General features: G+C 38.4%; 1 protein-coding gene across 1 annotated transcript in view; it reads right to left on the bottom strand.

The window, feature by feature from the left end:
• Positions 1 to 25,000, bottom strand: part of LOC138052873 (guanine nucleotide exchange protein smcr8a-like) — a 40,568-nt gene that overhangs the window by 9,330 nt on the left and 6,238 nt on the right. The window contains exons 3-24 of the mRNA XM_068899463.1: positions 23,653 to 23,725; positions 23,291 to 23,373; positions 22,834 to 22,879; positions 22,091 to 22,187; positions 20,768 to 20,811; positions 20,157 to 20,249; positions 19,284 to 19,443; positions 17,540 to 17,586; positions 16,084 to 16,136; positions 14,094 to 14,160; positions 12,848 to 12,905; positions 12,475 to 12,541; positions 11,155 to 11,233; positions 10,422 to 10,525; positions 6,546 to 7,106; positions 5,252 to 5,316; positions 3,960 to 4,068; positions 2,797 to 2,850; positions 2,591 to 2,650; positions 2,454 to 2,514; positions 2,140 to 2,196; positions 851 to 895 (exon numbers count right to left, since the gene is read on the bottom strand). Coding sequence (XP_068755564.1) covers positions 851 to 895; positions 2,140 to 2,196; positions 2,454 to 2,514; positions 2,591 to 2,650; positions 2,797 to 2,850; positions 3,960 to 4,068; positions 5,252 to 5,316; positions 6,546 to 7,106; positions 10,422 to 10,525; positions 11,155 to 11,233; positions 12,475 to 12,541; positions 12,848 to 12,905; positions 14,094 to 14,160; positions 16,084 to 16,136; positions 17,540 to 17,586; positions 19,284 to 19,443; positions 20,157 to 20,249; positions 20,768 to 20,811; positions 22,091 to 22,187; positions 22,834 to 22,879; positions 23,291 to 23,373; positions 23,653 to 23,725 — 2,083 coding nt within the window. The remainder of the gene's footprint in view (positions 1 to 850; positions 896 to 2,139; positions 2,197 to 2,453; positions 2,515 to 2,590; positions 2,651 to 2,796; positions 2,851 to 3,959; positions 4,069 to 5,251; positions 5,317 to 6,545; positions 7,107 to 10,421; positions 10,526 to 11,154; positions 11,234 to 12,474; positions 12,542 to 12,847; positions 12,906 to 14,093; positions 14,161 to 16,083; positions 16,137 to 17,539; positions 17,587 to 19,283; positions 19,444 to 20,156; positions 20,250 to 20,767; positions 20,812 to 22,090; positions 22,188 to 22,833; positions 22,880 to 23,290; positions 23,374 to 23,652; positions 23,726 to 25,000) is intronic.

Here is a 25,000-nt window from a genome sequence, read left to right as displayed (position 1 = left end):
TTAATATAATTAGGGATCTTTGTGTATTAGCCACGTTCTGCTTTATGAATGGCCAAGCCATTTCAGGGAGCAGGTAAACCGTGCTGTTCAGTTCAGGAACTGTCATGGGAAGTTCGTTTGTTCTTTTTGATGTATCCATGGAAATAACCCTAGGGCAGTTTCGGTCAGGGGAAAGCGGTGACACACAAAAACGTCCGTGCCCGTGGGCAAACGCCATTTACCAACGGGTAAAAGGGCTAATGTAACCACAACTAATGAGTTACACACACGCGTTACCTAATTGCAACAACAGACTTGGCAAATAATTGATCTGCTCGCCACTGACAAATTACGATATTTTGCTCAAACTCGTCCAATAATTGTTAATTGTCGGTAGGTTACGGTTAGGGTCACAGTTGTTGTCTATTCGAAAGGTAGAATGAAAGGGACACTTCGTGACCTTCCACCAGCATCACCAATAGGGAGCTTTAGCAACAACGACGGCGATGGAAACGAAAACGTCGTCGTTAAATGTGAGTTCGCATTATCGTAATCACATAGCAACTATTCCAAGCATTTTAACGTGACAAAGGCGTGGAAAACCTTCAAGAAAGAAACCAGTATGAACGGCGCTCAATTTAGGGGTGAAAATAAATTTATCTTCAAGCGGTCACGTTCTCCCTAAAACCTTGGATTTGGTCATTTCACGTTGTTGTTTTGCTGACGACGGCAAAGAAATAGACAAAAATGAAAAGATGCACGTGCAGAGCGTGCAAAGCAATTGCTTTTGCTCACCAAATATGCAAATTTGTGACGTTCTCGTTGCCATCGCCGTTGTCATTGCTAGAGCTCTGTCTAATATGAAACTTACCGGCCATTGGTTGGAAAAATTACAAAAGGAACGTAGGTAATGGCCCTGAGGGAAAGCAAAAAAACTGATCAGCAGGAGAGAATAGACACAAAAAGCTTGACCGGTTCGAAAAACGCATAGAACATCATGAATATTGAGATTTAGCATCGCGTCTACGATAAACGCCAAATGCCAGGATGAATTATTTGCGATTTGCCAAAAGTCTAAGAACTGACTTGTTTGGTTGTTGCTCATTGCTTGCTTGTTAGTGATAGATATCGAGTAACTTCTCAAAAGAAAGAGTTAGGACGAGATCATACTTTTTTGACAAGCAGCAGCCTCCGGTCTGCCGTTTGCCGTAACACGAAAGCACGATGCTCAATCTCTCCCATATCAATTCTTGGTTTGCATCCACGTGATGAGACAGCCATGTTGGTGTACAAAACAATAAAAAATGGCTCATAAGTTTTGCATTGTTTTGTTCAATAACATGGCCGGCGTGGCGTCAGATGTAAACCATCAATACACTAAGATAAGGACGCAACGAGAATGCATCCAAATTATCCAGAAGGGGTCTGCATTTATAAAACCAAAGGTCAGTAAGGGTAAACCAGGCTCAAGTTGTAACTTTATGCGGCGGATAAGTCACTATCCAGAGTATGAAATGTACTTCACCTTAAGCGTCGGCCAAACTTTTTGTACACGCCTTTACTTAGATGTACTTGGAGTGTGCATATTCACGATTACGTGCGCAAATACAAATATATCTTTGCACAGCTTGAAACTGTTGGATAATGCCTTTGAACAACTGTGGCCTGGGCCCCAGTTGTTCGAAGAGTGGATAGTGCTATGCAATGGATAACTCAATTTGAAATTTTAATTTTTATGCTACGTCAATTTCTACTACAGATTTAGACTGTCTACTACAGATTTTAGTGACCACGATTATGTATACTTTTTATTGTATCTTACATATACAATCGTAATTGTCATTTAGTTTTAGCTCTCTTACACACAACCGAGGCCTGGTCTGTACCATACCGATAGTGGCCTCGATACTTCAGTCACAAGGCGGCCGAGCTCAGGTCAAGATCTGGCTCTGCCACCGCGCTGTTTGACCAGAAACTTTGCTCCACACAGTCAAAGGAGTCAAAGCAAAGGCGGACGCTACAACAACGAAAACTCCACTTCACAACAAAACTTTGCACTAACTTGAGAATAGAGACTTTAAGATCTCCAACAGCGAGGTTGCGCAAAAAATTCCCTAAACCTAAAAATAATTGTCTGGTGTGATGCACATGGCGCCTTACCTTGTATGGTGGTGTTTCAATGAGGTCCGTTTCAAAATTCAGAACAGAGACGTATCTCTAAAACAAAATAGAGAGGATCAGAATTTGAGAGTTGATATTTTATGGATTACACTGTTTACTGGAAAAGAAACTCGGTTTCGCCCAAATCTAAAAATGTCGTTAATTAGACACCAATGTCTGCCCTACGCTCACCTCACTTTCAACATTTGTGTGCATATTTCTGACTTGGGAGCCCAAGTGAAATCTAACATGGGCCCTTTAACTCCCAATCACACTGGACTACAAAAACAACTCATGGAAATTAGGATCTTTACCTTGACAGATTTGGGAACCATGTTCATGTGTTTGTTCTTTGCAAGGCCAACGAGCTTCAACCTTTCGAGAATAACATCGCTTCATTAGAGCGCTAATTTAAAAAAAGCCATTAATGACCTACTCCACATTGACTTACCATGCAAGGTCGGCAATCTGCAAAGGCTTGGTCCTCCAAGGAACTATGGCTTTTCCGAAACTAAAAAAAAAATGCATTTACTTCAAAACTATGCACTCTAAACGTGGAATTTTACATAATTAAATAGGTATAGATAAAGTACTATGTTATTTGTGAACACAAACACATAGCTGAGAATAAAGGAATTTTAATATCAAGAAACATACTTTGTATTTTCTGGTACAAACATCCACAGAGCTGATATGAGTAATCGTAAATCTCTGAAAGTCCAACACAATCAAACAGTTAATGCTTTTCAAAGTTTCACGGAAGACATGTATGTGCTCGGTATATCCTTGGGAAGCCATGTACAGCTCGTTTGTCTGTAGAATCGCCATGGCTTCCACACGCCGGGATGGCTCATTTGCATGATTGAGTATTAAAGTACAATGCGGAAGGTCACGAGTTCGAATCAGGACCAACACAGGAGAACAGGAGAAAGTGTTGACTCTGTAATTTCATCCGAGAATGGTTAGAATTTGAAGCTCTATCGGATAAGGACTATCAAACCCGGGTCTAGTCTTACACCCCTTCAGTGTTAAGAATGGTTTGATCCTACTCTGGTTTTGGGAATAATGAATGTAACAACTCCCCCAAAATCTGGCAAAGTTGTCCACGTTATGAAGAATCCGGTACAATTCTATCAGAAATTCTGATTCTTAAAGAAAGTCAGTGTCTCAGTGTCTTGGAAGCTGCGACGTGGTCCGCTGCAGGCTCGCTCACCAAATTTGCTTGCGCATGCTCCGGGCTCAAATCTCCTCCTCACCCTCCCCCTGACCAATGGCTAGACTTGTTTTAAGTACTCCACCCAGCGGTCGGTGTAAATACCCAATTGGTCGCCAGTAGGGTTCGTACCGCTGTGTATTGTCTACAAGCTTCAAGCCATCCGGGCCAGCACGCAGAAAAATCTCTTGGCAATTAACTGTGTTTTTAAACTTTATTTTGAATATGATTTGAATGACCCTCAAGAGCTCAAAGTGCCAGTCGTGGGAGCTCATGTGCTTCCTTCGTGACTGAGAGAATGCAAAAATGATCTTTTACTTACATTTAACTTTCCCAAGTTTAAACAAACCGATGGAGGAGTAGATAAAATCATACAAGAATAATGGCGACAAAAATTCCCAACGTCCAAGTCATGGATCTCCTTGGCAAATGAAAACAAGAAACGCCACTCCCGCTTTAAGAGTATTGAGGGGTCTGTAATGGACACAAACAATTTCAGGCTTTTTCGGCTTTAATTTCGCCACCAAATGATACGCTTTGCAAGAAATGGCCCATTTATTGATTTTCTCGGAAATCCCAAGGCTGGCATGCTTTGACAGTTACAAACCTTTCATTAGAGGGTTCAGCCAGAACAACAACTGGTCTGCCACACAGAAGAGCATAAAGTAAATGGACACCCAAACTCATGTTTTTACGCAAAAACAGCACGTTGGAGCCTAAAGATAACAAAAAAATCCACTTACAACCGAAAGAATGAACGCTAAACAGTGATTGAATTAAAAAATTTGGGGTCAAATTCTCTCACGGCCAATGTCTGGCTGATATTTACTTTTTGCCAAAACTTCAAAGCAGCTTGTTTGCTTTCAACTTGTTTGCTCCCGAATACTACAACACGATCAACCCGAACAGTTGCCAACAGGTCCCGAATGACTTCTTAATATGCAACGTAATGACTAATTCTTTTTAGCATCACCAAACTAGTGGACTAATGCAAATCCTGCATTTTGATTGGCTACGCTACTAGAGGACTATTAGTAATAGTCCTCGAGTATCGAAAAGCGTGACGCTTTCTTTCGTTTCCATCCGGCCAAATAAAGATTTATACTTTTATAAACTTTTATATTCGCTTTGAAAGACAGCAAAAGTGGTCATAGTTTGATCCATGGCTGTGCAATGGTTCGATACCAAGGTTGACGTCGCAAATTACTTTGCATTGTCATTTTCAAAGAACTATCACAATGCAACTGAAAGCAGTCTGTGACGTCAACCATTCCTGTTCCCGGCGAGGTCGTAGATCATATTACAACTAGTTTTTCCACTTTTTAGGAGCCTCTAAAACAGCGGCTTTCAAGGAGAGAGTTTACCGAACCAAGGAATTCCTGTAAGACAAGTGCAGAGAGTTCTTCAGCAGAAAGGGTTTTTTGAGGTGATAGGCACTTAAGGGGTGTTTACATGGAAAACTAGCACCGGCGCGAGTTTCACACCGGGGTGACTTCTTGATACCGCGATTACATGATGACGAGGTGAATTCGTATCGTGTTTACCTGAAGGGACGCCACATATCGATAAAATAAAAGAATGAATCCAAATTGTAAATATGGCGTCTATCAGGAAAAGTGCGCATGTGCTACCCGTTCCAGCCCACCGCGACACCGCGAGGCCGATTTCACACCGGAACGAGTGGTCGTTCCTCGTTTTCATGATACCGTTGCGAGATTTCGCGCCGGAACGAAATTTTCGCTCCGGTGTGAATCGCCCCAGCATGACTTTTTCGGTGATATCATGAAAACAAATAAAGAGCTAAGAGAGGGAACCGGAGGGAACTCGAGCCGGTGCAAAAGTCGCCCCGGTATCATATAAACACCTCCTTAAACGCTAAACCTCCCTACCGTGTGTTACCTGTGTATGATTCCAAAGGCTGTGTGACTTCCTCTGCAAAGCATCGAAGTTTTATTCTATCAGGTCTGTGAGAAATATGTGGAATTGACATCAGTCCATTGTTTGTTTCATACATATCAGGCAAAATGCAAATTATAATGCACTGTGCGTTCTGCATGAAATCCAAATTAATTATCACAATTAAACCTTTCAGCCCCGTGGGGTTCCCCATTGACGCGTCTGGCGTTAGACAGAGTAAAATCTATAAGTGGCACTATTGGGAGTTAAAGGGTTAATGGGGACATAGTTTTTGAGTGAATCTAGCTGTTGTTAAATAAAGGGCGAGACCGCACTAAGAACCAACTAAATTAAAATAGGCTCATAGGGCAATAAATCAATCAGCTGTCCGTCAGGGTCAACGGTGACCAGTCCAGAGAGTCAGCGCGGTAACGCCCGCTTATGGGACACAAGGCAAACCGCTCCACAATGTGTTCCATGTTGTCGACATTGCAGCTGGCCACGAGAGCTGAGTCATCTGCATAGAGTAACTCCCTGATGCACATCTCTCTGGTTTTGGTGAAGGCACGTAGACGGGCTAGGTTGAACAGTCATCCATCGGTTCTAGTGCTGATGTAGACCTTCATGGTGTCCACCAAAGACGCGAGATATAAGAGCGAAAAGAGCGTGGGGGGAAGCACGCACCCCTGATTCACGGCGTGGTTAACTGCAAAGGCGTTACATGACGTAAGGTTGGAATACTGGCGAGAGCACTGTCCTTCGAACAATGTATCCCAGGCTCAATTCCCGGACTCGTCATGTCGCCTGAGTTTGTTGGTTCCCTGCTCTACTCCCAAAGGTTTTTGTAAGTTACTCTGCGTTTTCCTTCAAAACCAAAATCAACATTTTTAAACTGGATCTGCTTTAGTTTTAGGCACTGTTTCGAAATTAGTAGAGCACTTACGTTACGCTGAACAAGCAAGAGAATAAAATAAGGCATGAGCCCATGACTAAGGGAGAACAACGGCCCTATACTCCTGTCACGGCGTTTTCACAGGCCGATTTATTTTTAGATTGAATTTCCCGCGAATGAAACTCCCTCAGAAGCACGATGACCAACCACAAGAAACTAACTTGACGTCATTGCGTCACCGAACCGGAACTGCCTATTATATGTTTTTCTTTTTGCGGAAAAGGTTGTCTACAAATAGATCAGTCTGTAAAAATGCCGTGACATACACTGTAGGTTTAGCATGGTGGCTGTTCGCTCCTAGTTAGGGGATCCTGGATAAATTAATTGTTGTTATTATATTCTAACCTAAAGTTGGACGGTAGGCTTTGTCGATGTGGCTTGTCATCGCTGCTTACGGTACAACTTTCAAAACTTCCGTCATTTTTTGATCTCTTGGTTGTATTCCTAACAGACAAATTGTTCTTATTTCCAGCATTTCTCGGAGATAATTCTTCACCGATGCTCTTCGTCGTCTTTTCGCGTTTTGCAAAAGCCACCGGATTTGATCTTCTTATATTTCGTTCGTCTGTTTTCTTAAAATGCTTGGAATATCTTGGAACGCTGTAGTTCGAAGTTGGCGCACTAATGCTCCCCAAACTTCGACTAATCCCAGATGTGTAGCTTTGTTGCAAGCCGATATTTGGCTCCAAAAATTCACTTCTCTGTCTCCTAAAGCGAGCATCACTGTACTCGGAGAAAATATCTTCGTCCACGAGGGCGTATTCCTCTAACGACAGCCTTTCCCTTCTTGCAGGAAGCGACACGTCTGAATGAATGGACATAACATCACTGTTATCTACTTTGGAGTCATCCGAGCTACCGTAACTGGATGATTCGGTGCCTTGAAGATCCATGTGGAATAAAGATCTAAAGCAAATAAAGAGAAAAGGAACAGATGTTTCTCTCCGGGTACTCCGGTTTTCCCCTCTCCTCAAAAACCAACATTTGACTTGATTTGCGTTGATTGTTAATTTCAGTTTACAGTGTCCCCAATTAGTGCTCCCAGCGCTAGAACGACTAGACACTTACTCACAATAAATAAAGTTCCGTTCCTTTCCTTTCCTTTCCTTTCCTTTTTTTTTTTGACAATGTTTATTTAACAACTATTCCATGAGCGCACGTTGGACAAGGGCGGATCTAGGGAAAGTGCACTGGGTGCACGTGCACCCCCCCCCCCCCTCGGTTACCAAAAAAAAAACGTTTTAGTTAAAAAATTCTAGAATTTACAAACGAAATAAAAAACCTAAATAACAGGCAGCGGTCCGTTGTTAGCTAAAAAACGGCAAAGCGAATTAAGCTACTAGAGGATATTAAAAGCACAAAAACTGCATTAAGTTTTTATTTGCCTCATCATTTACAGATTTATCATACTACAGCCCTAACCCTCTTAAAAGCATGTATTATGCATGATCTACCATATAAAGATTGGGCTTCCTGTGCATTTCCGTCTGACATGTACACACCCCTAGCCAAAATCCTAGATCCACCCTTGTTGGATATCAGATGGTAAATAGCCAACGAAGCGCGTGGCGCCGAGTTGGCCATAACCAGCGTCATATCCAACCAGAGCGAATGGAATAATTGTTCTATTAAATTTTCATTAGATTCTGAACGCTTGGACACTTGGAAATTAAAGCTTATCACTTTCCACCTTGGCAAAACTTGACGCAATCAGTTTCCATATCAAGTCATACGGTATATGAGCTGATAACCGAGACTAAGTGAACCATTCAGAAAGCAGCTAGAATCGCAACATCCGAGATCGAAAATTTAATAATCAGCAACTGTTCGCTACTAAATCGAGGGTCGAGAACTGCATTTCTGCTATTTGTCTTTGGATGGATCTTAATGAATTGAAGCTTAACCACGACAAGACGGAGGTCATGCTCATCCACTCAAAGTATCGTCCCTCTCCATCCTTTCAGTCCTTATGTGTTAGTGACGAGAGCGTGGCTGCCTCTCAGTCGGCTAGGAGTCTTGGTGTTACCTTTGATAAACACATGTCTTTTCATGCACATGTGTCTAGCATATGTCATAATTTATCTAGAATTAGGAAGTATCTCACTAAAGAATTAGCAGCAGTTGTTGTTCTAGATTATTGCAATGTATTATTATATGGCCTGCCTAAATATCAGCTACAAAGATTACAGTATGTACGATACACGGCGGCTAGAGTTGTGCTGCAAATGAGTAGGTTTCAGCATATCATACCTGTTTTGTGCGAGCTTCACTGGCTGCCGATTCAATACCGTATTATTTTCACGATTCTGCTTTTAGTGTAGAAATCAATGAATGGGACATCGCCTAGCTACTTAGCTCAGAAAATACATTATCGTCCTCATACTAGATAATTGAGGTCTGTTAGTAATGAACTTTTAATGCAGTCTAGATCGTCTACCAAGACCTACTGAAACAGAGCATTTGCTGTTCATGCACCAAGAGAATGGAACTTAATACCCTATGAAATTCGGAAGTCTAACACCATTTCGAGTTTTCAAAGGTCACTTAAGACGTACTTAGTAATAACAGATGATTGTTTCTATAGATTTGCATATATTGCTTTAGTTTTAATTTTTCTTTTATAATCATCGTAAATATAATAGATTGCAATATTTTCGGGCGCAAATCCCGCGCGAATTGCTCGGAGGTGAATAGCAAAGGACATTCGGAGTTTGCCGGAGTAGCCAATCAGAGAGCGCGTTCGACACTTTCCACTGTTTTAGTATATAAAAAAAACTACTATAGCCCAAAAATAAGAAATTGCTGCACAATGTTGCTTATATGTGCGTAGAAGAATGAAGAAGCAGGAAATTTAAGGCGAAGGGTGATTTCATTAAGTAACTTTACAATATCTTCTGTTTGCCTGTCCAAAAGACGAATTATCTCATATTTCATTTGGAATTGATCATCCACAAAATTGAGTTTTGGGTTATGTCAAAAGAAGTACTTGAAAAAATACACCAGGTTAAAGAAGCATAAATATTTTAAAGGAAATTTCAAAATTTTTTTAAAGGATGGTGCCTACTAATTAAAGATGTTTTTGCTCCGGTGTGTGATTATGCAGGAAATGTAGATCTTAACAAGTGTTATTGAAATCCAAAAAGAAAATTGGGGGTAAACACGCATTTTTCAAAGATAACTCATGAATGGTATTTGTAAAAAGCTTTAAAATACAAAGCAATGTATGGCGTTCTTTCTCAAATTGAAGCTTAATTACCTCTCAAAAATGCATGGTTGCCCCCAATTTTCTTTCTGGATACCAAGAGTACTTACTAAGATCTACTTTCTCCGGATAGTTTTGCAATTACAATTAAATTTTCATGGCAACATCATTAGTGTGGAGGCAATGTGGCCAAGTGGCCAGGGTGCTTGCCTTGAGATTCGAAGTCCCAGGTTCAAGACCTGTTTAGCCTGCTTAGCAGGCTGTTTGCTGAGTCTTTAGAAGCTTTTTTCCACCAGGGTTGACTTTGGAATGATTTTAAATTAAAGGGCCACGCGAGAAGCAAGCAAAGGGGGATGGGGCGGGGAGAAGGAGTGAGGATCGGCCCCTCCCCTCTAGAGTTCTCGTTTGACTTTGCTCCAGGTTTTCGTGCGACCATATTCAAAAACTCGAAAGTCAACCCCGGTGGAAAAAAGTGTCTAAAATTCGCCAAACCGCCTACTATACAGGCAAAGACCTGTTCTGAGCACTATTTGATTTTGATCCTAGTAGACCTTGGTTCAACTCGAAGATAGCCAACTGGGATTCTTAACGTTGTTTGTTGTTGTTTTTCTGTTATGTGTTGTTGGCCCTAAAATGCCCCTATGATGGTAAGTGGTATGTTTTTATTTATGTGCAGTGTATGTTTGTATTAGTTATAATAAAGACATGTGACACCTGAAATCCTGATAACTAGAAAAATTTGGCTACAGTCAAAGAATCTGCGTAACTCTCGATAGGAATGGATTTGAACTAAAAGAAAGGGCGTAAGAGCAAGACAGGGCTCTAGTTTCATACCAAAAATATGAGGTTTCTGGGGCAGGAGAAGACTTGGCTAATTTTCCATTTTCCTTTTTAATTTGGACGTTATCTAGACCATGTAAATTCAGCCTTGGATAACTAGTACACGCTTTGGAATAAAATAAGGACAAGTGTATTTTACCGGTGACAAAAGTAAGGGAAATTTCCTGTCCAATACTTACGAAGGAGCAAATGGGGAAAGAATTCCATCACTTGACATCGCTGAACCAACCAACTCATCCTCAACACAAGACTGAAATGATTCCAAGCTGTACAAGCTACCATTCTGAAACGAGAAAAGGCACCAACAGAATGAGGCTGTGTATATTAAGTATAATATATATGAAGGGGTGGAGATTATCGCACTAGAAAGCAAATAGAGAATAGAATATCCAAGGCCTTTTATGCCTGCATGTAGTTTACAATACATGGACCCTATTTCACAAGATTTTTATAGCTTAGAGGATACAGCACTGCGGGGGGCTACTGGAACAAGAATATGACCACCACATCGGCGGTCGTGAGTTCAACTTTGGCCGGACCTAAACTGGAGTCTTTTAACATAAAAAGAGAAAGTGCTTCCATTGTAAATACATCTACCAAGGGTTACACTTTCTAATCTACTTAAATACGGGCTGCAAACCTTAGGCCCGGCCCTAAAACCCTTGCTAATTATGCTAATTATGCTAATTATATCAAAATTATCAATAACTTATTGCTAATCATGTGAAATGTCAAAGAGCCCACTCAATGATTTCAAAGAAAGGAAACATCCCTTGTAAGGTAGTGAATGTGCTTTCATGAACTAATACCAGAGAACATTCAAATTTGTTGGCAAGAAAAAACACCAAATGACATCATGCAGGAAACGTTAAGGTAGTTGAGAACCAGGAACGTTGCAAGAGGTTTACGTACCGATGAACACCTGGTGACAGAACCTTGGTATTGCTGGTCAAGGGGAGTTTCTTTGGTCCACGGGTTGTTAACACACTTCCTATCCAAGAGGTCACAAAGAAATAATTCACTTTTGCACGAACTTTAAAGTTCACCCACTTGAAACTATGCGTTTGTTTTTAAGAGAGGAAACGTTTTAAATTCAGGGATATCCCATTTTTTTAATTTAATCGAGATTTGCCTGTAGCCTTTACGTTAGCCTTAAAGTTAATTACAAGCCAGAACGGGTTAGAACAGTTGTGGTCCGTAATGTATATATAAGGGAGTTTAAGCAGCAATGGCTAAAGCAACGCAAAAGCCACAATACAATAACATCATTGGTTAAAGGAGGATCAATAATGAGCTTAAGCACGCGACGTTTTTGAGATGCGCACGGCAACCGGAAGTGAGTTGTTTACCCTTTTAACTTGTTTTTATATTGCTGCAATGTAAGTATAGATGATTAGTTTAAAACTCTCACTGAGAGACACTACTGTCCTGACATGCGAAATTTTCTCTCCCTGTTGCAGCATCCGCGTCTCAGAAACGCTGCGTGCTTAACGATCGTTCTGCACGTGCGGCGCGCATTTGAAACACATATTTTTGCAGTTCTCTGCAAAACAACGAAGTGGGAATCACTAAATAGGGACCTTAAGATCTACGACGGCGACGTCAACGAAAACGTCACCTCAAACGTCACCTCAAAATAAAACTTTGCTCTATTATAAGTCTTTCGCGATTATTCCATCTCGTTCACGTCCTACAATATGGGCGAAGTATCCTAAAAATAAATTGGTACGAGCGATTTCAGATTTCAGAGAATGAAAGATTCTCTGTTGCATGCTCACGTTGTCGTCAAAACCTAAGATTTGGTGATTTCACGTCGTCGTCATGCAGAGAACCACAAATATATGAGCAATAATCCGTGCCGCACGTGCAGCACGATTATTTATGCTCTGTGATTATTTATCACTGTTTTGCGGCGTTGTCGTTGACGTCGTCGTCGTAGACGTCGTCGTCGTAGATCTTAAGCTCCCTAATGTGAGATTTGGACGACGGCGCGAACATAAAAACTGGAACGTGCCATTCTCTTTTTTCACACTGAAACAGCTTATACCAATTTACTTTCAGGATACTTCGCCTACATTGTACCACGTGATAAGGATGGAATAATTGCGAAAGATTTACGATAGTGCAAAGTTATATTTTGAGGTGACGATTTAGCTGGCGTATATCTTAAAGTCCCTACTGTCAATTGTAAATCCACACATTCCTGATGAAAGCTACAAAAATTTAACTCACATATCTATCTTGTGAAGAAAATTACAAACGACACTTCGTCCAATGGTCAAAAGAGACGGTAAACGCTCTGGGACAAAAGGAATGACAAAAATAAAATTCATTTAGATGAAAGGATGAAAAAAAAAAAACAAACCAAAGGGTAAAAACAAGAAAATTAATGACAACCGATCCTGTATAATCGGTTTATATACGAAGACAAAGTATGAATAAAAAAGAACCCAAAACAATAGCATATGAATGAAGAAAAAAAAAGATAGTTTTATATAATATAGAAAGACCAGAAAATGTTGGAAAAACTGGCGTGGAATAAACATAGCTAGAAATATACTGAGAGCTATCAAAAGTGAAAAAATCTAACTTTTTTCTTACTTACCAAGATGGCTCGTCTCGGTCTGCTCTATTAACAGCGCAGATGTTTCTCTGCTATAGTGCTACAAAGCACAGAAATTAAAGAAAATGCAGATATTAAGGGCACATTCTCTTTGGGTCTATGCTGGAGTGGGAATACACATGATATATAACGATTTAGCTGTTCTTTTGGCCCTATTGGAATCAACAAAATAGCATTTTGAATGAAATAAAGAACACCCAGCATGCAAGCTATTGTGGGATTATTTTTGGCTTCCAATAGAAATGTGGAATAGCAATTGGCTGCAAACAAATTTCAACCCAACTATTCCCAGCGGTGGTTCTAGGGTACTGTAACCTCCACAAATTCCATTCCACTTTCAGGAAACATATTCTTTTGGGAACCTTATTCCAGTTTTTTAGTTATCCTAAACTGGAAGAGGAATGAGCAGAATACTGCTGACTTAAGATAATGCACCCTTGAGATGTTAATTTGATTTAATCAATTGTGCACTGTAATTAGTCATAATTGTGCAGTTGGGAAGTTAACTGTTTAAGCTAGTCCACCCACGTTAGTAATAAACCACATAAAGGATAGCCACAGCACTAAGAATATCATCCCCTACTCTTCGCAAACAATGTGTGTGCGTTCTTTAACGTCCCACGTTACTAAAGAGTCGTGAGACAGGGCCTACACTGTACGGTTTATACTCGTTATCTGAGAAGGCATCAGAGTTAAACCTTTTGCAGGTGTCATTACAAAGGCAGCACTTTCTCCTCAGTTATTTCAAGAGCCTGCATGTTGGTCCAGCCGGGATTCGAACCCATGACCTCTTAAAAGGTTGTCTGATTTTTCAACAAAATGAGCCAACCAATCAGTGGTCTAGCTTAAAAGGCTGAGATGTTTGGTGGTCAAAGAGTGGTAAGGGCTGACACTGCAGGTTCAAATCCTGCTTGAACTATCAATCAGATTTGTCTTAAGAACTCTGGAATAAAACTCAACCAAACTTTTCACTATAAATTAACCAACAGCTGTCCTTTCATAGTTGGGATGTTAGTTATAATTACACATGTGGCCCCACAAGCACAACGTTTTTTTCATTATGCAGCCGTAAACTTTATCCCAGTTAAAGGCTTGGTGGAACAAAAAATGACAATTGAATTAGCAGACAGGTTATACACTGCCACAGATTACTTTCTTGAGATTTTTTTTCCCGGTAGCTGTTAGTAAAATTTCTCAGTAAGTGGAGTTACTGGCCACGGCCTTGTACCTTCAATATGGTTTGCAATCTTTTGAGTCCTTCCTTTGCACCCCACTCACACAGTTCATGAAGATGTCTGAGACACAAGAAAGTAATGTTTAGTGAACTGAATAAGGTGTTGGCATGAACGGGTGGGCAAAAGGGCAGGAGGGGGACAAGTAATCCTCTTGTATTACTTGCCTTGGGTGTGCTGCTGTGACTCTGATAATCAAAACTAAACCAAATTCATCTACATTTTGAGAGGAAGACAAAAACCCTATTTCACAAGTAACATGTATATTTAAACCTTAGTGTACTGCCCAACTTCACCCTCACTTATTCTGGTGTTTGGTGACGGAAGAAAACCAGAAAACCCTCTAACAACCAGGACTTGATTCCCATCCACATTAGAGGAAGGCAGGTGAAATCAATTCACCACTACAGCAATCCTGCTTCCTGCAAGTCTACCAAATAGTAGTAATAAAAATAATAGCCCCAATAATAATAATAATAATAATAATAATAATAATAATAATAATAATAATAATAATAATAATAATAATAATGGTTTATTCAACAGATCCATGGGGTGGTTCTTCTCTGTTAAATTACATTATTAATATTTTTACAGTTAAAGATAATTAACAGATAAATACACTAATTCATTTAAAATTACAATAAAATTAAAGATATTACTTTGTGCTCTGTTACATAAAAAATCCTTTGAAAGTCTTCAAAAAGCTCCATAATCTTTAGATTCTGTTAAATTGTTATATATAGCTTTGATGGGTTATCTTGGATGCACTGCCAATACTGGTATAGCTGTGGTTGTTTGCCTGCAACCAGTTGGTTACCCCTACAGTATTAACCCCACCCAACAGAAATTAATTCCATGAACAGACACAAATCAATACTTTTTTCCTGTTGGCCATTCATTTATTGGGTAAGTAATTCGTGTAAGACTACGTATATTGTCCCGACTTAATGAGTGACTTCTCATTTTTATAATTATTCAACAAGATACGCTATAAATCCCTTCCATTTCTCGTACACTATTGTTCTCAATATTTTCCCTTTGGAACACACTGTCCCTTGGGATTTTTAAAAGATTTGCAAGTCCTGAACTAGGTTAAGTACCATGGATATTTAAACAACATCATGTATATTTACCAAGTACCATGGATATTTAAACAGTTTTTGGTCATACTAGACCTTGAAAAAACACAAACTGATTAATAATTCATAAGGGCCCTGCTAACTGAAAGGCCACAGTTCAGTGGATGTGCTCTGGTTCTTTATACACTTCAGATGTTACCCTGCAGCACGCCATTATACTGTAAGTAACCACAGAAATCTCTTCCTTATTCTTGGTTTTCACATGACGTCATCAAAATTCAAAAATAAGGAATTATCAATCCTTTTGAGATTTTAGTTTAGTTAGTCATTAGAACAGCTGAAGACTTATCTTCTTACAAATCTTCAGTTTGATAGAGTTTTTCGTCTTTTGATAAAGCAAGGTTGTATTTCTACGCTTTTGCGTGACACGATATTAAAATAGCGGCCTAGAATGCTGTCACGTAGGTTTAAAAAAGTGACTTATATGCTGAGATTTTGCAATCTGAACAGTCCTTGTATGAGAATAAGTACTCATGGAGAGGTTTATGAGCCCTCAGAAGACGACTACAGGCTTTTTATAGCAAAACCCGATGACATACATTTTTGTCAGTTTCCAGTCACCATATTTGTGCCCTCAGAGGGACAAAAACATGGTGTCTCCATATAAAGCCTTATAAATTTGAGTAAAATATTTCTTTGAATATCTCCCGATGAAACATCGCAGAGACCTAAATCTTTGCAATACTGTTTACATATTCATCTTCTTTTGTCTCTTTGATTCTTGACTTTATTCGTTGCATGGTCTTGATGATGGTGTGCCAGTGAAAACCGGCGATAAATTATTGCATATATTACAGCAGTGTTAGGTACTAATGATAGTCAAGATAAAATAATTTAATCATACCTTAATTGTTTAACATTATTTAGGTACAAGGGTAAGAATGATCTGGATCTAACCTAAAAAGGAGGAGAACATCATGAGCAATATAAATCTATTACTAAATTATATAGTTGTTCCTGGTGTGTGGTACATGCATGTCAATAGAACTTTTGTGGTGCAAGTGTGTCATTATAGACCTTTTACTGGTATGGTGAGGGTTTTCCAACTGATGGTTTGCATCTGACATCACAGCGGCCATGTTGGTGTACAGAATAATGCTGCAGTAAAATGTCTTTTGGGGATTTGACTCTAGATATTATTATGCTCAACTTGTGGGGCCATTTTCTATTGTTTTGCACACCTACGTGGCCATCTCATCACATCAATTACAAACCTAGATGCCCAACCTGGCCTAAAAAGGACAGACTTTACTTTAAACTTTATTTTACTTGTCAAAGGGGAACCCCTGGGAGTCAACCCCTGGGAGTCAATGGGTGAACCCCTGGGGTTCACCCATTGACTCCTCCAAGTGAGGTGCCCAAGGACACCGGCCCAAGTTGACAAGTAAAATTGTCTGGCGTTAGACAGAGTAAAATCTGTTACATCTCACTCCCGGGAGTCAATGGATTAAGTAAATGCGTCATAAAGTGGAATGGTCATTTGCAGAGCTAGAAAAGCACACTTTCTAATATCCTCATTATTTCCTCTTTTATCATTCTCAGCAAAATCTGAAACATGAAATGTCCAAAGTTTTAAAGGGGCTGTGCCACGAAATTTCACCAAATTCAGTGACTGGGAACTGGCAATCAAATCAAGTGAAACTTAAAGATAACTAGTATGTAAAACATTAAAGGAAGGCTTGAATAAAGAAGCAAATACAAAAAGAGGCAGGGATGGGCAAAATTGAAGAAGATCAAAATGGATTGCAATTGGGGTTTTGAAAACTGTTCAGCCCATTACAGTTTTTCAAAGTTTATCACTTTTGGTTGTAACTTAAATTATGTATGTCAAAGTAATTATGTATGTCAGACATTTGTTTGTCACGTACCTTTGAGTTGTGTTGTTTAAAGATAATTTCTGGGTTAATGTTGCACAGTGAGTAGGGGCGAGTAACTGGTAAAATTTATACAAAACTGCCATGACACAGTCCCTTTAACTTCCCTGAAAAACTAGAGCATGTGGTGATTTTCACAAATTTGTGCTTTTATCCCTTTTCAATTTGAACATCATTCCCTACAGTTTAATTCCAGGAAAGCTTGGTCTAAGTTTGTGTGTTGAGCATGCATATGAGTGGATTGGAATAATAAGGAAAATGTTTCAACAAAGTAAGCTTGGGATTTTCGATGGCATTGTTGATTTGGATCTTTTGGGTCAGAAAGTTGAGGACAGAAAAAAACTTAACTTTCCAGGATACACATGTATTCCTTACACATACTGGTAGTTCCAACAACTTGTATTAGAAACACAAAGTCAAGCTTACTTCTTTTTGTCCAGCCAATAGACTTTTCATATCTGGTAGTGAAAAGGCTGCAATAAAAATATTTTATTTTGGATGTATTACTAGGTAATAATTAGCACTACTTTATAGAAAAAATTCTCACTGTCTTCACAGAACCAGCAATTAAGCCTGTAAGTTGCAAACTGTATAAAATTACAAAAGTTTAGTCCACATCAAAAATTTTGTCATGATTAAAAGCTAGTGAATTGCATGTACAATGAATAAAACATTTTGCCTGGGTTTAATGCTTTGAGGTATAGTATCACTGATTTATTATTTGCTATTTTAAATTTTCGTTGTGGTTTGAGTCCAACTATTTAACAGTGAACTGTGCTAAGACTCAAGCATTATATGTCGGACCCTGTGCCTATCATTATTCTTTATTTCTTAATAATGCTCAAGTAGAATTTCTCCGATCTATTCAGATTCTTGGAGTAACTTTAGACAAGGACTTATCCTATAAAGAACACATATCTTTAAGAAAGTTATGACATGTTTTAATTTCGAAGATATGTTTCGATGTTACAAACATCATCGTCAGTTACAAAATATTTGAAAAACCGTTAGGACTTATATAACAACTAGGCGAAACTTGCATAATTAAATATGATTAAGTGACAAGAAATACATATTTGAGTGAGTTACAGAGTGTTAGAAAGAATGTAGAGCCTAAAGCGTAAGTGTCAGGTTGACGTGATGAACTTGTTGGTTTAAAGAACACATGTCAGATCAACTAAAGAAAGCCTATGCCAAGGCTTCTGCTCTGAGAAGAATAAGGCGTTTTCTTCCTCATGATGCAATGATAAAACTTTGTAAAGCATTTATATTACCTCATCTCGAATACTGTGGTCCTTTGTTTGTAGGCATAGGTACGGGTCAACGCAACCGTCTCGAAGATGGTAACTGTTATATTTTGAGAACATTAATTGGGCACAACAAGTCAATGTCATACGACGAACTGCTCACTGCGGCTAGCATGACATCTTTATATTGTAGGCGCTTACATCAGGCGTTAATACTTCTTTTTAAATGTCTAAATGGTACAGGTCCTACATATATTGCTAACCTTTTTAAATACAGGCATACACCGTATAGGCTAAGAGGCGAGGGCTTGAATTTGGAATTACCTAAATTTAATTGTAAATTTAAGAAGAATTCTGTCACTTATTCATTAACTAAGTTATGGAACAGTTTGCCTTCTCATATGCGTCTTTCAAGTGATTCTAGTAATTTAAAAGTAAATTGCAGGATTGCAGTTTTTTAGAACGCGTCTTATAGTGTACAATCGTAGCTTTTAACTGCTTTTAGAACGAGTTTTAGAGTTTTCCAAGTCACGTTTTTAGTATGTGGCTTTTTGTTGTCTTTAGAATTGAATTGTATTATATGGCTGTAATTATTATAGATTTTATTTATACACGTTCGTATTTTGAACGAGTTTTATAGCTCCTTGACGTAACGTGTTAAAATAAATGATTGATTGATTGATTGATTGATTGATTTTAGACAAGTATATTGACCATTGAGGGGTAATCATCTGACATTTGGGTGCAAAGTAATTAATTCACAAGAAAGAATTACCGGGTACTCCTGTTTTGCAGCTTTCATAAGTACCTTACACCATTTTGGAGAAAATCCACCAAAAAGGTTTATCTTAAAGTCTAACGAGTGCAGTCATTGCTCACAATTCAGGAAATAATGAAAAATTATCAATGTGTCAAAATACTACCTTTCCTTAAAACAGGCTGTTGCTTAACAAGGTAAGACAACATGTGATCACTGTTTCTTTGCCTTAAAAGATCAGGGTCGCATGCATCAGTAAGGCTGCGAGTTCTACTTTCAGTCATGCTTTCCAGTCTCTTGAACTGCTGCACTATTCTTGAGTCTTGCTGTTGAAGGACAAAGCAAAAAGGCATACTGATACATGGATGAAGGAAAAGGACATTACCAGAAGTACATGTACCTGTCTTAAACTTAAGTCTGAACTAGCGACTTTAGCGAATATTTTGTCCCAAAATGATGCTGTCATTCAATTTACTCAATTATTAACAGTTGCACCAAACAGAGTCCACAAAAAAGGATCAGAACTTTGATTAGCCCCTTAGTATTTTTTTAATAGGGGATAGGTGGGCAAAAGGCTTAGGAGCATGCATGGGTGAACATTGCTTTGTATGTGCTCTGCTCTAATGTTACAGTACACTCTAATAGCCCTGTGGCAGTTTCACCATTCCAAACAAAATAAAGGACTTATTTTGACTCTTCTACAGCCCTTTCATGGTGTTCACAACAATTTACAAATTTGCCGTGACTGCAGGTTGAATTACACTTTCAAATGATTATGCTGTTGTCTTGCCAAATTGAGTTCATAAATTAATTACCTAAAGTATTTGATTATTTCACAAAATTGACTCTGTTTTAAATGTTTCAATACTAAATAAACTTAAATATTTTAAAAATACTGCTGTACTTATTATAGAGTAGGCCTTACCATGTAAATAAGGTACAGAATATGAAGACTTGATGGCTTTATTGTGTAAAGTATGGATTACATAATAATTTATTATATTCCTGAATGTTATTGACTGACAACCATAAAACTCACCATATGAGGTTTAAGAACTTCTATTAATTTTTTGGTCTCCTTCAAAATACGCTCATGTTCTTCCTTTACATTACTCCTAGATTTTTCCATTTCCTATCAAAACGAAGACATTTAATAAAAATAAAATTACTATGCTTCCAGTTATCAACTTAAGATGAAGAGACGTATTCCTTAGAGGTGACTTAAGAATATTTGAAAAATCAGAGTGCTTCTAACCATAGTGCAACCATGCAATGCAATGCAAGTTTAGATGCTCTTCCACTGAGCGACATGTACACAAAAGACTTTTGGGAGCAATGCCATTAAACTAAGTTCAAGTGATAAGTGTCCTGCCATTCTGCTGCAAGTGACACTATCGAAACATGGCATTCTCAGAATCCTGTAAAGCAAAGTGATCAGAAATGCGACGTGAATCGAGAATTGTATTTGTCAAAGATGACTTGTGATAGTTGGAAACAATCTCAGTGCACCCAACAAAAGCCAAATCTATGATTAGAAATTCTCATTACTAGTTTGGATGCTCCTCCACTGGTGCTATTAATTAGCTATTAAACAGGTTACAATAAATTAACATGTTGAGCATCACAATAATTATAGAAGTGAAAATTTACCATCCATTTCTGGCAAACAAGTCCTTCCCTGGTGATGTTTCGAACTGAAATACAACAATATATCGCATGGAATCTGTAGCACAAAATACAAACGAAACAAAGCTAAAAGCTTCTAGCCAACTCTTAAATAAATGCCAGGATGATTTTCAAAACATTGTTGGCATCCTCCTGCCATCTTGTCATTAGGTAATAATTTATTAAGGCAATCTTACACCAGGGGGGCTAACAGAGTCTTTGAAAAACCAAGAATAGAAAAGCAGCTGGTCAAGAAAACATCTCCCGAAGTCTGGAAAAGCAGACATTTTGAGGCATTCTCTTAGAATTCTGGGATTGCAAGATTCTGTAGTTCCAAGAGTCTCTTGGTTTCTCTGTAGCCAGTTGAAACAGCGATGACACTGCGAGCAAGATGGACATGTTTTTTGAATTTATTTAGCGTTCAATTTTTTTATAATCTTATCTTTCATGTTGTTGGCCCTTAATTATTTATGTGGAGTGTTGGTAATTATTATGGCTGCAAACCATTTAATATTGAGAGTTATTTAATAAATTGTTGAACTTCAGAGATCGTGGGTTTGACAAGGTGCAGGCTAGAGTGGAGACACTTGAGAAGACTGTTAAAGCTCTTCAGTTTAAAAACAGTGAACTCAAATCAGAGCAGCCATTGTAGGTTAAGTTAAACGCAAAAGAAAAAGACATTTCTTCTGGTTGAGCAGGAACCAGTCAGTCGTGATGAGGACACAAACGCCCTTGTGAAACAAGAGGTTAACCTACTTGATGTAAATGTAGGTTTAGACAACATAATTTTTTTATATTAATTATTTCCATCAGCAACAGGTTACCTCCAATTTTGTTCCTAGACAGACTCGATCCAGAGCTATGGTATGTCTGTTGCAAAGAGGGATACTTAAAAAGAGAAATTCAAGAGAATGTGCAACCAGGGATCTATCAAAATCTTTTTCAGCGCAACTTTACAATTAGCCTACATAGCTAGCAGGATATTTTCTTGCAGGATTATTCAAGCACTACAAGTATGATAGTTGCTTGGTTTTGTTTTGGCCCCGAGTGGGCCACGACTGGCATGCAGACTAGTTGTGATTCAAAAAAGCTGCTTTGCCTTTTAAAAGCCAGTTGCTCTTGTGCGTGTTTAAATAATCCCGCGATAAAATATCCTGCTAGCTATGCAGGTTAATTTACAATGGGCACTTATGCTTTGATTCCTAATCCAACTATACAATTTCAGCTTGCTCTGTTGCTAAAATCTGTGCCCTTTGACTAATAATTATTAAAATGCATTCACTTATAGTGTGAAACCTTTTCACTTACATGAACTAGAGTCCCTCAGAGCCAGGACTTCAGCTAACCGCTGCTCAAGATCTTGCAAAAATGTTATTCGGTTGCCATGCCTAAACAACCTTGAAACCTGAAAAGAGGATATTTATAATAAATACACCGTATGCCAAATTGGTCAGTCTACTGTACCTTTAATAATAATAATAATAATAATAATAATAATAATAATAATAATAATAATAATAAAATATAAAGGTAAAAAATTTAAAATTTAAATGCTCTGTTTATAGTGGAGGTGCACTTAGCTATCACGCTAGTTTACAGGCACCTCACTTTTTATTAATCTTAATATTTCCAACTTATCAGCAACATGATTAATTAAGAACCTCACCTAGCAGGAGGCAGTTCTGGTAGGTAGACTTGAGTCCAGGACAACCGGAAACAAATCCAAACCAGAGGTTAGAATAGGATTTGAACCCAGGGCAACTGCATGCAAATCCAATGCCCTAACCACTGCACCAAGCCACCTCCACTAATTGGGGAGACTGTACTAAAATCAAGTTAAAGCAAATTAAATGAAATCAAAGTGTTCGTTGTGAGGGTAAAACCAGAGTGACTGGTGAAAACCTCTCAGTGTATAGTAGAGGGCAAACAAATGCAACCCAAACATAATGGCATCAAGTCTGGAAATTGAACCAAGGACACCAATAAAATATGTAAAGGCGATTTTCTCACTACCCTGCCAACCCAATCCTGACTTGGTCACTTTTAAATACCTTGGTAAACTCATCCATTAGATGATCAAGAAAGGCAAACATTTTTCTGCGCGTATATGCATGTAGACAAGAAAAAAAGAAAAAGAAAAAATAAATTAAAATAATAATTATAGTGTTGTACCCTCATCGAAAAAAAATCAATCTAAAGCATAACACAATTAAGTCTTGCTCTGCATAATTTCATGGTACCATCCACTGCCTCAAAGCTTCCTTTTGTTGGCTGAACTTAACAAAGGACTTTGGAAAGGTGATGCCAGGAAAAAATGGTGAATAATTTGCATAGAATAATCCAAGGAAACAAAGCGCAAACTACCAGTAATAAAAACTTAGGGCAACATTTTTAAGATGAAGTCCATGTGCAATTAACTTTGGATGACTTTTGAGCCAAATGTGACTACGGATGGGTATGCATATGCTTTTTCATAAACATGAAAAATGAGGAAAAGTATTTCCATACCTTTTACATCTAGAAATGTAGCACATACAAAAAGGTCTCACAAAGCCACGTGCATGGATGTCATAAAGTGTAAAATGGTGAACCTGTGAAAGGTTACATTTAACAAAAGATCTAAGAAACACACTCAATTTGGCACTGGGAGAATACTGCATTTCTATAAGACACTGCTCTGGAATTTTTTTGCAACTGGCAGACCCAGCAACACTTCCTGAAGTACTAATTTTCATTATTATTGATTTGGTGTTTATAGAGTCAGAAAAAAAAACTACTGTGACAGTCACAATCGATATCTGACCAAATTGCTGAATACTTCCTTGACATAAGTCTTGTGCACTAATGACCAACCCAATCTGTGAACTTACATAAGCGTAAATACCATCTTTTTTCTGTGATAAAAGCAACTGCGTATCTTCAACAAGAGAGAAATTAGCACCCCTGCAAGTTAAACAAGATGGATGATTACATTTTATTACAACATAATAGTTCAGTTTTAGGCAAAGGTAAAAAATAGTAACTGAATATGTACATGCTGTCAATTTATTACCCAGATGTACCAGTATTTACTTCCCACATGGCTAATTGAGTTTATTGAGAGAAGTAATAGAAAGGACTGACTAATACTTAGCAGTTCATGTTACTCTTGAACGTGTAATCACCTTCTACGTGAGCTCATGCAACCCACTTTTATAACCCTATATATTGCACATATACGTTATTCACCGGCCAGGAGGACCGTATAGGAAAAAAATGTGGTTGTACGGTCTTAAGTGTGGCCCTTGGTTGTATACTTGAGACCGAGGGCACGGCTGTTTCCTACACGGACCAACCTAGGCCAGTGAAAAACGTTTTCATTTATTTCTTTATTCCATTTTTTTAAGGGTAGGAGAAACTACTAGCCTACGGAAAAACTGTTCATTTTTATTTTAAACATTGTCTCATCAATGTGTCAATAAAAGTATGATAAAATTAATGGAGCTTCAATTCTACATTTTGTAAAGTTTCACTCTCAAAAGTGAATGATTTGAACTTGGCGAAATGTACAGTGTTGAAGAAGCCCTTTTGACGTTTAAAGTGAGTAGGTGTCACATGTCAACGTCATAACAATGACAACGTCATAACAATGACAATGTCAGCGTGGCGTCCACAAACTCAGTGAAATTCAACAACAACACCTTCCAAATTATCCACTGAAAATGTATTTTCATAAGCACAGTCATAATTCATTTTCTGGCTTCACTGTGTTCCAAAATAAATTTTTGTTTATCACTCATGGTGAACTTCAGTGTTGTTTTCTTTATAATTTTATCCTTTTCATTTGGGTAATAAAATTCGCTTTTGCTGTGATAGCCTTCATCACAATCCAAATTGTTTTGAAAGTTCAAAAACACCTTAAAGCAACAAGTGGCCAAAAACTGTTACAACAAATTAAAATTTTGCTCATTAAATTCACAGCTCCACTTTTCTCTGAGCGCACTTGGTTACCGTAACCGTGGTCAAGAGATAGGAAACACATTATGCCCCCTCCTGCAGCCAATCAGATTGCTGGATTTTCAGGATACTGCCTGCTCACGATCAAAGAAATAAATACATGTAAATACACCGTTTTATTATATGGCAATTTAAGCCAGTCTTAGACAAATCAGAGCACTCTTATTGGTTCTTTCTCGATCGGGATTTTGCAGTACCAACCGTTTCCATGGAATTGGTCCA

The sequence above is a fragment of the Montipora capricornis genome, chromosome 6 (genome assembly GCF_036669925.1).
Source record: "Montipora capricornis isolate CH-2021 chromosome 6, ASM3666992v2, whole genome shotgun sequence".
Classification (NCBI taxonomy): domain Eukaryota; kingdom Metazoa; phylum Cnidaria; class Anthozoa; order Scleractinia; family Acroporidae; genus Montipora; species Montipora capricornis.
The sequence above is the reverse complement of the archived record's forward strand: the minus strand, read 5'-3'. Positions and strand labels throughout refer to the sequence as shown.